This window comes from Micromys minutus (genome assembly GCF_963924665.1).
Source record: "Micromys minutus genome assembly, chromosome: 4".
NCBI lineage: Eukaryota > Metazoa > Chordata > Mammalia > Rodentia > Muridae > Micromys > Micromys minutus.
In genome coordinates this window covers 54,885,607-54,901,537 of record NC_137973.1, presented here as the reverse complement: position 1 = coordinate 54,901,537, position 15,931 = coordinate 54,885,607, and the positions used below count along the sequence as shown (strand labels likewise).

General features: G+C 41.2%; 1 protein-coding gene across 4 annotated transcripts in view; it reads right to left on the bottom strand.

The window, feature by feature from the left end:
• Positions 1–3,785: 3,785 nt before the first annotated feature.
• ARHGAP29 (Rho GTPase activating protein 29) overlaps positions 3,786–15,931 on the bottom strand; it is a 60,979-nt gene continuing 48,833 nt past the window's right edge. For all 4 annotated transcript variants that reach the window (XM_080915106.1, XM_080915105.1, XM_080915107.1 and 1 more), the window contains 9 exons: positions 15,267–15,371; positions 14,305–14,403; positions 13,194–13,333; positions 12,386–12,574; positions 12,030–12,167; positions 10,290–10,522; positions 8,266–8,593; positions 7,695–7,803; positions 3,786–5,831 (listed from right to left, as the gene is read on the bottom strand). In XM_080915106.1, the coding sequence (XP_080771232.1) occupies positions 4,942–5,831; positions 7,695–7,803; positions 8,266–8,593; positions 10,290–10,522; positions 12,030–12,167; positions 12,386–12,574; positions 13,194–13,333; positions 14,305–14,403; positions 15,267–15,371 (2,231 nt within the window). In that variant the 3' untranslated portion in view covers positions 3,786–4,941. The remainder of the gene's footprint in view (positions 5,832–7,694; positions 7,804–8,265; positions 8,594–10,289; positions 10,523–12,029; positions 12,168–12,385; positions 12,575–13,193; positions 13,334–14,304; positions 14,404–15,266; positions 15,372–15,931) is intronic.

Sequence of the window (15,931 nt, the reverse complement as noted above, 5' to 3'; positions counted from 1 at the left end):
GTGCCACTCCCTATGGACCAAGCACTCAAACACATGACTCTGTGGGGCCATTCCTATTCAAACCACCACATTTGTCATGTGCTAGAATTAATTCAACATCAAATTCCAATGTTTATTGCATTTATGTCTTTCTAAAGAAGTCTTTTAGTTCTTTCCTGCCTGGACTTCAACCATTCGGTTTTAATCTTTTGCTTTCACTTTTCCTTAAGTGAAGTTCTTGTCACATGGCTGGCACCTGGCCTTGAACACTTTCTCGGCAGAGACTCCGGTTTCAGGCTCGTGACTAGCTGGGACTGCCAGCAAGTGCAGCTGCCTCAGGCATCGTTCATCTTACATGAAGAGAGCTACTACGTTTCAGTCTTCGAGGACCAGTCTTCTTTTTTCTAACCCGCCCAGTTTTACATTCACAATGGGTCACTAATTTCTGTTGTGTTTCTAAAAACAAACTAGAACTTACATCAATTAATCCAAATATAGTGGCTTACTCGGGTTTTTTTTTTTTTTTTTTTTTTTTGGTCACTTGGATTTCTCTGACCCTTTTCTTGTGAGCAAAAGCTAAACACCGACCTTGGCACCTTGTTCCTGCTATGCCTAAATCTCTTAAAGCCTGTTTACCTTGCTTCCGGAACTGTTCTTTGGGGAGAGAATGGAGAGGTTGACTTATTAAGTCTGTCTGCCCAACTCACTGCAACTCAGAAAAACTTTTAAGATACTTTAGATGAAAATTTGCAATGATTTTTTTTTTATATGCACACACTAAAAGTGAGCTCAGAATTGGGATGCTCCCTAATTTCAGTGTCTAGCAATAGAAAGAAAAATCATCTTCAGGTATGACCGATAGCTAGCTGCCTTTGCTCTAAAAAGATCAAGTTTTAGAAATGAGACAATTTATAACAAAGACACCCGAGTTTACTTTGCTAGCTAGAGGAACTTTATCGAACAGTTTGTTGTCAATCTGCTTGTGTGAATAGGCAGTTAAACCTGTCTCAAAACGATTAAATAATTCCAATGCGTTTTTAAAGAGTGCAGTGAGAAATAAGAGAACTTAGCACAGAGCGACTGTGAGAGCAGGCTCTATGCCTCGGGCTCTCAGCAGGAGTCCGTGGCAAACCTCTACCTCAAAAAATATTTACAATTCACACACTGGTAGTTATTAAGTAGCAACAAAATAGTTTTATGGTTGGGGGGTCACTACAATATGAGGAACTGTATTAAAGGGTTGCAGTGTTAGACAAACTGAGAACCACTGTGTGCCTACAGCTCTTACCAAGACAGTCTGTACCTGATCTCTACAGCTCAGAGTGACATTTACTTGCCACCCAGCATTGCTTAGACAGTAAAAGGCTCCAAGTCTAGTGACACTGTTATGGTTGGGACCTGTGACTCCCAAAGACTGTGTTGGAGGCTTGCTCCCCAGTGCAGCCTTGTTTAGAGGTGACTGGATCATGGAGATTCTCATCCACTGACGGCTCTCTGGCTAAACAGACTATTAGGAGGTGGTGGAGAACGGAGGAGGACGGGCCTGGTTGGAGGTAGTGGATCACATGAGGCATACCACTGAAAGACTAGCGGCATGAGGACAGCAGCCCCCTCTGCTACACACCCTCTGCTGTGTGTGATGTCTCAGCTCACACCCAACACAGTGGAACCTGCCGACCACGAACTGAAATCCGACACCAAGAGCTCAAACCTTCCCTCTTTTGTCTGTCTCAGGCATTTTGTCACAGTAACAAAAAGCTAATACCTACCATTCTTTTTCACATAGGAAGACTTCAAATACCATGAGAAGTGGACAGGAACATATACAAATCAAGTGAGGCATTGCTACCGCTCAAGTTATTTATGTGAAATGTCAAAGATGAACCCCAAAAGAAAACGTGTAACTTGGAGACATGACTAATTAAGTCTTCACTGTTTTTGTTTTAAATGTTAATTTTAAACTGGCAAAGTAATTACACTGGTTGTGAAGACATTTCAATCCACATATCTGGGAAGATAAGGCACAGATCAGGTTTGCTTTTGATTCATGTTTCTCCATGTCGCTCTCACTGTGTACTCCCTATGTAGACCGGGCTGGCCGCTGCCTCCTGAGAGGCACCACTATACCCCACAAGCTCAGAATTCTGACTGGCATGCTTGGGATCAGTGTGGGCAGAACCAGTGCAGCCTCCACTGAGGATTTGTTTAGCACAGATGAGATGCCTAGGGCGGGGGGATTTTCAAGTATGGAAAGGAAAGACTATATTAAGGGCTCAAAAACCTAAATTTTATCCAATGGGGCATGAAATTTTTGAAAAAATGCCTAATTTTTGGTCTAAAACCCTGAAAACTTTTGTTTCTGTCCATTGCTGGTTTACAGGAATTCAACTGACTTCTGTATACCAACTGTGAGCATAGAAATTTGCTAGACTATGTATCTTAACTGAATCATACACACATCTAATCACATCAATGCACACAAATTATTTCCTATCTGTAGGAAAGGGAAAACCAGAATTACATGGAGCAAAACTTAGGGATACCGAGCAGCTGCCATTAAAGATGTATACAGTCAAGCATACAGACACTGCAATACAATGACAGCTGTGAATAGGCTGCCCAAGTTCATCCTAAAGGCACAAGGAAATGAGGTGCATGCAAGCCAATTTCCTGGTGAGAGCACCAGGAGAGTCCCTCACCACAGAAATCAGTGTCTCCACAGCAAATAAAATTAGCTGGACTATGGTACATCTAAAGTTAATAGCCACAAGTTCTGCTAAGCCTGTTTAGGGAAATATGGTCAGTTTTTCATAACTGCTTGCCAGAAATTTCCATAAGATCTCCTACCTTCTGCCCCTTTCCCCTGCTCACACCAGTTTCCAGTAAACAGGGAGTCCCTAACTCCTGGTGGGCACTCCAGAAATTGCAATTCCTTTCAAGAACCTTGCTCACTGTACCCAGGAAAAGAGAGCATCCATAGGCTGGGAAAGAGCCAGGAAACCCCAAAGGTAGAAAGATCTACAAGTGGAACTGTCACTTGGTAAGTTAGAAACAGAGGCAGCTTTATGCCACGATATAGTCATCGGCTAGGCTGTCTCCGGATACTCAAGCTGGAGTTAAAACCACAAGTCTTCCTCTGGGATGGTGAGGAAGTTGAGATGGTGAATTATGCACACCCGAATAACAGTGTGAATATACCTACTGTTTGCTGAACCACACATGCAGAAATGATTCACAGAGATCTTATTTCACAGTAAGCGTTTTTGGAGGGGTATTTGTTATTAAGTACTCTTTGGTGATCCTTAGTACCGTACTATCACACAGTCGCTAAGAACACCAACCCTCAACATCAGAGAGCCCTGTGTTTTATATTAATTCTGCTGGTAAAACCTGTGGAACTTGGAAGTATGTCACTGAAATCTCTGCTGCCACCAGTGGCAGGGGAATGACTGCAGGCTCACCCGCCCACTACAGGTATGAAAGTGTATGTAGAAACTTTGTTAAGTTTGCATTATACAGAAGGGGCTCAATACATGTTGGCTGATTTCATTTTAGATTCTCCACAGCAATAGGGTGTGTAATATAACCAAGCTTCATCATGAAAAGGCTGGTTACTTTCTTCTTAGTTCTTAATGGTACAGAACTCCAACACAACTTGTCAGAAAACACTCCATGTTACAGGTAAGGGATGCATGGCTCTGAGAGCAGATTCCTAAGTCAATGGTCAATTACACTGAAGATCACAATGTAAGAGGCAATATTATCAGACAAGCCATGAGAACCTGAAATAATTTAAGAAGTGAATATATACATATATTTATCAAATATAACAAGGTCATACAAAAGCATAATGTAATTCACACATACAAAGGCTACTGTATTGTCCCTTTTACATCCTATTTTAGACAAACAATGACACAGAGAATAACAGGAATGCACAAGTTCTGGAAACTAAGTTGTTGGTTGGTTTTCTTTTCTTTTCTTTTTTAAACAAAACAAATTCGGTCATCTACACCTTCTCTCAAATTCCTAAACATGAGGCTTATTGAAGTGTACCCTTAGGATCAACTTAAATAAATCTTCACTCCATTTTCCATGTGAAAGAACTATACATTTTCAATGGTTGAAAGTCAGGTAGAAAAAGACATAAAATGATCCATAAGTCAAAACACTTCTTATAAAAGAAACAGTTTAAACAAGTCCAGGTAGTAAAAAGAGGAAATGTACTAAATTTCAAAACTTCTGAAAATAGCATCTTTCCTGGACCACTGTATAAAATGTGTTCAGAACTGTTGGCAAAATAGTTTATACAGATAAGACTAAGGGATAAAACAAAACAAAACCCCAAACCCCTACCAAATGTATTAAATCCATCTAAAGTCAAATACAGAGGTAATGAAACTACACCATTCAGGTATAAGTGCATTTTTGGGGGTACAATTTAACTGCCACATGTAAAAATCGGCAACTAAAATATAATTAAATACAGATTGGCAAACTCTTTGGCTATTATGTAAATAACGAATAAAAGCTGACTTACAATTACAGAAGCAGAGGTGCTCAAAGATGCCCCATGAAACGGAGGAACCACAGCACATGAGCACCTGTCAGGCACTTGTGTTCAGAAACGCTTTATAAATATGCATTTGCTCTAATTTCCACACTAAAGCCGATTTTCCCCAATTTCACCTACTGCTAAAACCTGTATCATATATCAGTGATACATTTAAATGGATCATTTTTCGGGAAAATCAACTCTAAAAACACGAATCCACCCATTTTCTTTACAACTTCAAAGATCATCCCAGTGAGGCATAAATGGAGCCTTGTCAGAACACTCTCCCAACCCACGCGACCAACAAACAACACACCAACAAACAGCTTTGGCAATCCTATACAAAAGGGCCCTGTCCAAACATTCCTCTCACAAAATAAAACAGAATAATATAAAATCTGACAATCCTACACAAATTGTGGGATCTCATCTTCAATGTCTTCAAACTGCTGCATTCGTTTTAGTCGAGGTCTCTGGCAGGTTGGAGTCCCCTCAGGCAGGCCGGGACCCTCAGAGCTCTCTTTAGGTTGACCACTTGTCTGCACAGGACAAGTCAAAGTGGCCTCTGAGTCTGGGTCTGATTTTGCCACATGAATCTGGGGAGCATGCACCAGGGCAGGAGGCACAGCTGCTGAGGGTAAGGCTGTTTTCTCCTCGGTCCCCCTGACACTGAAGGTGGGATTAGGTGGTTTGTAAAATGTCGTCCAGTGCTGGGGCTGCAGTGTTCTGGGTGCTCTGACAGCAGCCACAGGGCAGGAGTCAGAGGACCTGCGCTCTGACACGTCTCTTGCAGATCTGGCTGGCTCTGCATGTGCTTTACTGGGCTGAGCAGCACCCCCAGAATGGTCCCTGTTATTCCCAGTGTTTCCTGTCAATCCCTTTTCAGGGTAGGCACTGGGAACAATTATCGTAGTCTTGGCAGTAAAACTGTTCCGTTCATATTGTTTGTCCCAAGACTTCTGTACATTTTGCTGGTCAAAGCCATTAACTTTGGAACAAGTAGTATTTGAGTTGTCCTTTCTATGGAGTCCTTCAAAGGCAGGATTCTTGCCAAACTTGTCTGAGTCTACATTTCCTGTATTCCTGTTGCTTCTCTCAGTAGGAGAACCGGTAAGAAGCAGCAGTCGATCTACAGGCAAGCTCACAGGCCTTATCTTGGTCCTTGGAGTATGTCTGTGCACACTATTTGCTGCCCTATCAGATTTCAGAAGCAGTAGCTTGGGGCTTTTACAAACATCTTCCATCTTTTGGGATGCCGACTCCAGCTCTTGGTCAAAAAGCAAATGTATTTTGTTGTCTGAAAAAGAAAGTGACACACATGATAAACACCAGAATCTGAGTAAGACAGACAGACAGACACTAGACATTCTATAAATGTCCCCAACACAGTACTGTCTATGCAGAAGACCTAACCGTTCTTTAACGATACAGTTCTAATTTAAAAGTTCATTTAATTTTTGCATAATTTATGCAAAACCCCAACCACAAAGCATTTTACAAATGAGTTAAGAACAGAACAAAATACTAGTAATTTTTTTCTAATATTTTCCCCATAAACAGTGTTTTGTAGATCAATAATGTCAACAGCCCCCTTCTCCTGCTCATAGGCAGCAGATATGCAGATCGTGAACACCAGGTACGGGGCTGTTCCAAAAGCTGTTGCCTGTCTGTGGGCTCTGCTCCCCTAACTTGGCTGTCTTCCTGTCTGACATCAGTGACAGAAGTGTCTAGCCCTGCTTGATGTGTTAAAGTAGGGGATACCTGAGGGAAGGGGGCTCCCCTACCTCAGAGAAGGAGAAAGGGATGGGGAGAGGGACAATGGGAGGGAGTGGGGGTCAGGAAGAGGTAGCAATCTAGATATAAATTGAATAATAAAAAAGTCAACAGGCAGACATTAGTGAGTTGGCTCAGAAAAATTACACCACCTCCAGTCAACAAATGCAGGTGTGTCCTGAACACCAAGAACTCAAGATACCTCACTTGATCTATTTTTAGTCACATTCAGTCCACAGTGAGAGGGGTTCTCCTCACAGCTGCTCTGCTAACAAACTGTAACATCCCCTAGGTCAAACCAAGGCTGAAGGACTATGCTTTAAGTCATTTTTTAAGTCTTTTCCGGATGCTGGGTGCTCCCAGATTTATTTTCTTTTCTCCATCAGTCTGGTCCCGTGGCCACACTCTCACCTTGAGTCCTCAGCTCTCCATATTGCCTTTTTGTTTCTCTCTTCTTTTTGGCTATATCTACTCAAGAAATTCCAATTCCTGCAAAGGCCCTGCCTTTGAGCCCCAGCTTCTTGGTGTTGAGAAGAATCAAATGATTTGGCACCCCAATACTGTTCTGACTCTGAATAGCAGCTGGCCATGGCCTTGTGTGTGGCCTGATCTCTCCCATTCCTGGGTGTGGTGTATACATATACAGGTGACCATGAGTGTCACTCGTCAGTCATCATCTCGGCTGACCTCTAATTCACCTGTGTACATGGGCACAGGTACTCTCAGAGACCACAGCTATTGGACCCCTTTGGAGCTTGAGGCTGTAGGCAGCTGTGAGTGGTATTCAGAACTACTTGGGTCAATTCAGCAAGCACTCTTAACCAATGCGCCACCTCTTCAGTTATCAGATGACCTTTCTTCCCTGGCTCCAAAAAATGTTCCTGTGATTTACTTCCCTGGGTTCTTCCCCACATTCCCAGAATACTCTAAGGGACCTGACTCACTGCAGTCGGCCTGTAAGGACCAAAGGAACGTATTCCTTTAGACCAGCAAGAAGAGTCGCTAGCACAGTAGAAGACAGTGTGGGCTCTGCAGTTGGGTCTTTACTCTGATCGGCACTGGGTAGGCCTCGCACTGTCCCTACCTGCCTTCACCTGTTACGTAAGAATACATGGCTCTGAGCCGTCATGTTCGTTAGTTATGTTTATTACTATTTCTAATTAGGAACCTAATTTCATGAGGTAGTGAAAAACAAACAAAAAATAGGTTAAATTTATAAACCAGACAAAACTGGATTCAAACCCTATCTGAATAATTTTTGTTATTATTTCTCTCTCAGACTGTTGCAGTACTGGAGACTGAACCCAGTGCCCTCACCTTGGACCTTAACAACAGTTTACTTATTAAGTGTTACTTTTGTACCCAGTTTTTTCACAAGGCTACTCACCGAGGAGAGGAGCATCACATTTTCCCAATGCATTTTGTTTTCGTTCTGATTCTTCAAATGACGTAGTTGATTCAAAAGTTTTGCTGTCACAGTCTGTAGTACAGATATCCTGTTAACAATGGGAGAGAATGTTCACACTTGCCGAAGCACAGCACATTTCAAATAAACACCACACAGTTCTAACACAATCCTGTACCAGTCAAAACCGGTTAAAGGTGCTGTTCACAAAACCTGACAACCCAAGCATGATCCCCAGAGCCCACAGAAAACAAACCACCAAACAAACAGGCAGACAGACAGATGTGGTGGCTTGCATATGTAATCCTAGAGCTTCTCCAGTGAGGCACAAACCTTGGATGTCTCCGAAGCTTCTGAACCAGACAGCCTGGATCACACTGCACAGTGGCAGGAACAAGACAGACCCCGACTCAACATGGTGGAGGTGAAATCAACTCCCCAAAGTTGTCCAATGACTTCTATCCAAGTGCCATGGCAAGTCCAAGCCTGGCTTTTCATTTGTGTGCATGCACTCACACACCACACACATACAAACTAACAACAAACAACTTACTTCCTTTGAAGAAAAAAATAGTGGTTTCATAGAATGATCCGAGTCTCTTTCATCTGGTGATAGCAGAGGTTTTGGAAGGCACCCTTGATCAACCTGAGGTGCAACAGCACCTGTGTTAGACAGAACAGCTTGAGGCTGGAGGGACCCATCGAAGATCTTCTGTGAGTAAGTAATAAGGAACTCTACTAATCGTGCCTGATTGGAATATTCAGCAAGGGATGAGATGGTGACAGGAGCCGTTGTAGGCCGTGGCCTAATGAGAGTTGGTCCAAATATCACTCCCAAGTTCTTAGAATTCATCTTGTTCTCTTCTGCATGATCCACCACCCTGTAGGGCAGAACACACTTTGTGAGACTTGCATTAAAGTTCTCTGGTGTAGTTTACTAAGGGCTGGGAAGAGTAGATTCATCTCTCCATCCTGGTACATGGAAGGCACCTGAGGACCATGCTGGCTGCCAACACACACGGTAAAATGTCTATGAAACAGTCAAGGGTCAAGTTGTGAGAGAGGTCTAGGAAAAAGACATGCTCATTGTATTAAGATAAATACTAAGTAGAAGGAATTACTGACATTTTCCCAGCAGAAACAGAGACCCTTCCAAGACTACTTCTGTATAGAATTCTAGGTCTTCATAATGGGGACAGAATACTACTGTCAGTCCCCTTTAACCAAGGCTGTTGCTCAGACCCAGGTCAGTTCCTGGCCTCTGTCTACACTGCTGCTCTCCCATGCCCTTGACTTCCAGCTCTTATCGCCTCTTGTTTCTATGACTACTCATGGAGATGAGGCGACAACTTTAGAAAACATCTCCCCTCCAGCCCACTGTCCTTGTCTTTGCCAGAAAGATGTAAGAGGCAAATCTGAACATGTAGAATTCCTGGCTCAGAAATCTTTAGTGGGCACAGAAGTAAGATGGTAAACTGAGCTGTTAAGCATGCAAGAATTTATCAGGTTCCCGTGTGCGTGCTGCAGTGTAGCCTAACCACACTCTCTGTGCCTGCTGTCCTGCCTGGAATGCTCTTCTGAGCATCCTTGGATTACTAAATCACAACTGAGTTCTTAAAGGCTGACTCACTCCATCTTCCTTCAGATGCTGTAAAAAACTATCGAACAAAATAATGCACTATTGTGTATGCATGCCGGTCTGTGAGCCCACAGATGACAGACAGCCTGGCCCTCCAGCTAGAGCCAAGCTCACAGGACACATCTGAGGACGATGTAGGCTGCCTGAACATACATTTGCTCTTTCCTCTATCCTTATGAAAAATAAAATCCATTCCAAAAAAAAAAAGAAAATACATGGCTCTCTTTCTCTTGCAGTCCCAGGCACAGCCGGAGCCACGGATTACCTTGTAGACGTGGCCAAGTCCAAGAATCACACCACACACAACCAGTCCCACAAATGGCACAGAAATGGCATCAAGAAACCCTGGTCACGAAAATACAAATCTCTTAAGGGGGTTGAACCCAAGTTCCTGAGGAACGTGTGCTTTGCCAAGAAGCACAAGAAAGCAAGAAATAATGCAAAGGCAGTGAGCGCACGCGCAGCAGCCATCAAGGCCCTTGTGAATCCTCAGGCCATCAAGCCCAAGATGCCAAAGGGCTCCAGCTTTCATTGCTCACCCCAAGCTTGGGAAGAGGATTTGAAGCCACATGGCCAAGGGTCGTAGGCTCTACCAACCAAAACCCAAGGTTCAAATCAAGGCAGAGGCCAAAGCTTCAGCTCAGGCTCCCAAAGGTGCCCAGACCCCTGCAAAGGCTCCATAGAAAAGGCTCGTGCCAATGTGAAGACACACGGACTGCAGTGACACACCCATGTACACACTATTGCCGATGACCAATGTCCTGTGCTGTTGTTACAAACAGACTTGAGACAAGATAAAAAAAAGAACACGAATAAACTTAACACTGCTACACTAAAATGGTAAAACTAAAAATACACTAAAATGGTAACCATGCTGTATTTTATTTAACAGATCTACTCACCCACTAAAAGAGGCTCTATTTTTAAAAAACTCTTACCGCTTCAGATGTACTATGAGGTAATGAAGACTGTTAAAATTTGACACTGGCAGCTGCCTCAGCAGGTCCTTGCTCTTCAGAAGGATGCGGTTGATTTCTATGCTCACATGTGGGTGTTTTTTGTCTTCGGGGCTATCTTTTTTTGACTCTTGTTCTTCATTTACATGTTGTATCTCTTTTGCAAGGTCTATAAATTCCTTGTACAATCTGAATAAAATAAATGGTTCTGGAAGCTAAAGAAATAAAATTACATTATGAATATTATTCTTTTCTCCCTGCTAATGTTGACTTTCATTCACAGCTACTCAATGATTCATCATGTCCTTTAAGGTTAACAAGACTTAAAGCAGGTCTTTAATTATGTGGTTAGGAGCAATGGTTGCTTTGCTAGAGGACCCAGGTTGCATTCGCAGCACCCACATGGCTGCTCACAGCTGTCTGGAACTCCAGTTCCAGAAGCTTTGGTAAGATACTGGTCTCCCTAAGCACAACTAACCATATACACAACAAAGGTTTAGATGTGTTTGCTATCCGTATGACCTATTAAGTTAATCTGAAATCACTGTGATAAATTAAGACAGTAACTCACAGACAATAAAACTCTAAACCTAAAAACTCCTCAAGGGATTTTAAATGCTCATCTATGTTTACAGTCATATTCTTTACGATCCCAGTGTTAGCACCAATGGAAACATACCCACTAATACAGATGAAAGAGCAAAACCGAGAAAGATAGAGACAAAGACAGGAAATATCTTCTTCACAGAAAAAAAGGAAACCCAGGACAACAGCTATCTAAACAGACCAAAGGCTCCAGAGCGGAACAACAGAACCCCAGAGACTGGAGCTCTGGCATGGCCAGGACTACCAGCACTGCTCTCTGGGATACTATCTCTTCAGTTTCACCTAAGAACAGAACACCATCTGGGCATGACCCAAGTATCTTTTGTACCTGACTCACAACATTGTGCTAAATTCCTATTACTTAACCATAAGCTCCTGCCTGAGGCCACTTACTTTACTCCACAGACATGTTTTTTTTTTTTTTTTTTTTTCCTTGAACTTGCTAATGCAAACTACTGATCCAATACTGAGCACAGAAAAAGACAATATAGGGTGGCCTACTTCCTGACCATACTCCTGTTATATCTAGCTTTGAGGATAGCTCTGCTTGTTGTCCCAAACATGGACTTTAAATTTTTCCCACTGACCATCTAAAATAGCTATTTTGAAGTATCAGGGAAGATAAAACCAAAATGATGCAAACACTGCTCTGCTTGTGGAGCAGTTCAACACTAACCTTTCCTTACAAAGCTAAGCTACACCTTCAAGTTTCTGAAACGAAATACAAACACTTCATGTTAGCTACTTCTTTATGCCCAGGAAAATGTCTGCTCCTTTACATGGTTGGGAAAGACCCTCCATATGGAGTCAGAGGGCTGAAACTTGGAAAAGACACATGGAGGTCTTTTGTTAGGTAGAGTAATGTTCTATAGTCTATGTTCCTTTACTGTGAAATGAGAAATAAAAAATGAGTGCTTTATTATTATTATTTCATGTTTTTAGTTGTATGTCTGACTTACTTGTACTTCGACCTATACATTAATATTTATTAGACATCACTATAGTCTATATCAATGAAAATGTATATGTACAAAGGTTATGAACCAAAAAATAAAATACAAATCACATTTTTACTGTGTCAAATATGATGATTGGTTACAAAAATAAAAGCTTTACCTGTCGCAGGTATAATTTCAGGACATCACAGATATCATGTGAACTGAATTCTGAAATGTCTACTAAGTGCATCCCATTTTCCAAAGCTTGGCACAATTTTTCAGTTTTTATTTTGTTTCCACAAACACGATAAATTCCCTTGAATAGAGAAACAAATTCTGCTTTAGTTCAAAAGGCCACTGCAGAAAACTAAACATAACAGATGTATCCACTTTACTTATTTTTAGTATTGCACAAAAAACCTGAGGCAAATAACATTTTTTTAAAAAAATACAAAAATTGGAATAAAATCAGCTATTGCAAACTGACAGTACAAATTCTCTTTCCATTACAACAAATGACATACACTTAGGTACCTGGAGACACAAGGCTCTATTTTCAATTTCTGAGGCACATATTTTTAATACGAAAGGGATGCCATCTGGTTCCTTTTTTGCAATGTGTATGAATTCTGCTCCAAATATGTGCATTTTCCCCTGAAGTTTTTGATGACCACAAATAATGACTAAATTCTCCAAACACTTTCGATGACAAACCAGGAGACACTATAGGAAATGACATTTAAAACAGATCAGTTCACAACTGAGCAAGCTATGGACAGATTGTTAACATAATAAAAAACAAGTTTATAGTGCATTCTTTGTAAGGTCCAAAATAGACCTAAGAAGAGAACAAAAATACAAAAACAATAAAAGATACACTGTGGCACAACTTATTAAAAACATATTTGTAGGGATGGGAGAGATAGTTTAGTAGTTAAAAGCACTGGCTGCTCCTCCAGAGGACTGGCTTTCAACTCGCAACACCTACAGGGTGGCTCACAGCCTTCTCTAACTCCAGTCCCAGGGCATCTGACATCCTTCTCTGGTCTTCAAAGGCTTTGCAAACAGTTGGTGAACAGACATACATACAGAAAAACCATCAATATACACAAAATAAAAAATAAGGCAAAAATATGTATTTATAAAAGAGCCTAATAAGTAAAATCCTACCAAAAATAAAATGTATTCAATGAAAAAACCCCACTATTTAATGACACATACATGTGAAGATGCTGTAACGCAACCTATCATTATATATTCCAGTCAAAACCACTATAAATATAGAGAAATCAGCCAACCAACCACAAGTGCGAGGGCCAGGGCACTTCCAAACAGATCTCACCTCCTCACACTCGACGCCTGGGAACATTACGATACCATCACAATCCCTGCACTTTGTGGGGGATCTCAACTTGCGAAACTTGTGAGTAAGAGCTGCCTTTGACATCAAAGTTTTCTTAAACACTCCAAGGGAATTGGGTCCTTGTAACAAAAACAGTACATAGAATGGAAAGATGAGAAATCTGTTATGTATTATGTATAATCCTTAGACTTCTACATATTATAAAAACCTATTGTCTGGGGTTTCTAACATCAAAACCAACTTATAGATATAACTCCACACTTCAAATGCTATAATGGTCATCACAATCTAGTAAGCTAAGTCTAAGATGCCAAAACACAATGTTCCCAAGATAAACAAATTTATGCTTTTATTAATATAAAAAGCAGTATGTTTATAGGTGGCACTATATTCCTAAGAAAACCCAGTTACGACATTAAAAGAGCTAGTTACATGAAGCTAGCATGTGAGCAACATCTGCACTAAAGATAGCACTAGTCTTATAAAATTACAGATTAATACTAGCTAGTTATATTTTTAATCATAGCAGAAGTCAGATACTCTATTAATTTGTGAATCTCTGCCAAAAGAACAGTGTATCAAAGAGACAAAAACAAATGTTTATCAGTTTAATTCAAGTCATTAAGGTAAATATCTTAAACATCCACAACTTTCCTTGTCCTTGAGAAGTACATTTGTCTGCTTTTCTACTGTGGCTTCTTGCAGTTTCTTCATTTTTGTAATTCTTTTGCAGTACTTGGGCTAGAAGCCAGTTTTTCTGCCCATAGTCCCTGCACTATTAAGAATAAGCTTTTCCAGGATGTTTCATACAGTGCCATACTTCTAACGGAAAGCTGCTGTACTGGACTTATGAAGGAACACCATATACCACTTGCTGCTCACACACTATCAATGTATTTTAGACCTAGAGCTTTACTTCTTATTCTTGTGGACATATTTCTACCATCTGATCATTTCATTATCAATCCATGTGTATGCCTAAGCAAGCATATATACTTAAGATACATATAAACAAACTTAACAATCTAGCATTATGCACTGCCACTATTCCAACTGGCTTTGTGCGTCCTAACTGAGAAGAATGTTATACCAGATTCTGAAGGCGATGGTGGCTCTCTTTCATCTAGATCATCAGCAGAAGACATGGTTCCACTAGATGGAGTTCGTGGAAGTTTCCGATGAAAGTCTCCTAAAACAAAATTGTGGATACCGTTGCCTGACTACACATTGAAGAACAGTAAAAATAGGCAGTGATAATACTCTTGGAGTTACATAATTTGTATTATTTTATTATCTTTGATTAAATTTTTCTTCTAGTCTCAAAATCTAGGTAACAGGGAACTCAGATATCCATCCTTAGAAACAAATAAAATTATATATTCTTATGAGACTTTACTATTCAGTTCTGACAGTAAGCATTTGAGGTTACAGGCTTTACAATGACAGGCAGCATCTTCATATCTAATATTGACAGAGTAGCTAATATAGATGTTGTTGTTGGTATGGACTACCATAGCTTGTCTTGGTTACAGAATGAGCTCAAGCCCAGCTGGGCAACTTATAGCCAGTCAATCAGTCAGTCAATAATATCCAATCAATCAATAAATCAATGTAAAAGAAAATGGGCTCAGGGTAGAGCTCAGTAGTTGAGTACTTGCCCAACATGCAAAAGGCCCTGAATTCAATCCCCAATGCCAATTCAAGAGTAAGGAAATAAGTCTATTTTTTATAGCATCCAGAAAGAAGGTAAAGTCCATAAAATATATTACTCAAAATATTTAAAATAGTTATAAAATTATTTATTCTGGTGGGATAGGAGATATTTTACATGTGTGTGTGCACACACACATGCATGTGTGTTACTTATGTATGTATATAAAGGGGGCGTCTCATGTATTACATGTTCTACCTCCTGGGCTAGCACATAAAGGTTTCATCATCTTTCTTTAAACTACATATATATATGTAGTGTCTCTTATGTCTGGGATAGCTCAAACGGATTGCTTCAATCTTGCACTGAATTTTCAGTTAGACTTCATTTAGTTACTGTACCTGGACTTATCGATTCTGAATCCAGAGACCTAGACTCACTGCTCCCTCCAGTACTCTCAGAGTCACTAAACATCCCGAACTTCCATGATCGTATGAAAGGAGGACCTTTAAAAAAAGAATAATTAAGACTTGCCTACACCAACCAATGACTGACCCAACCTGAGACCCATCTCGTGAGAAAGCCAATCTCTGACACTATTAATGATACTCTGCTAGGCTTGTAGACAGGAACCTAGCATAACTGTCTCCAGCAGCAGATGGAAACAGATACAGAGACCCATGGCCAAACATCAGGTAGAGCTTGGGGAGTCTTGTGGAAGAGTGGGGGATAGAAGTGAATAAGCCAGAGTGGTCAAGGACACCACAGGAAGACCTACAGAGTCAACTAATCTGAGCCCAGAAAGGATCAGAGACTGAGCCACCAACCAAAAAACATGCAGAGACTGGACCTAGGCCTCCTACACATTTGTGGCAGATGTGTCCCCTAACAGTCTGAGCGGCGGCCGTCTCTAACTCTGTTGCCCGCCATGGATCCCTTTCCCCTATCTGGACTGCTTGGTGGGGCCTCAGTGGGAGAGGATGTGCCTAGACCCACTGGGACTACATGTCCCAGGGTGGGGTGGTACTCAAGGGGTGCTCTCCTTCTCTAAGGAGAAGTGGAGGGG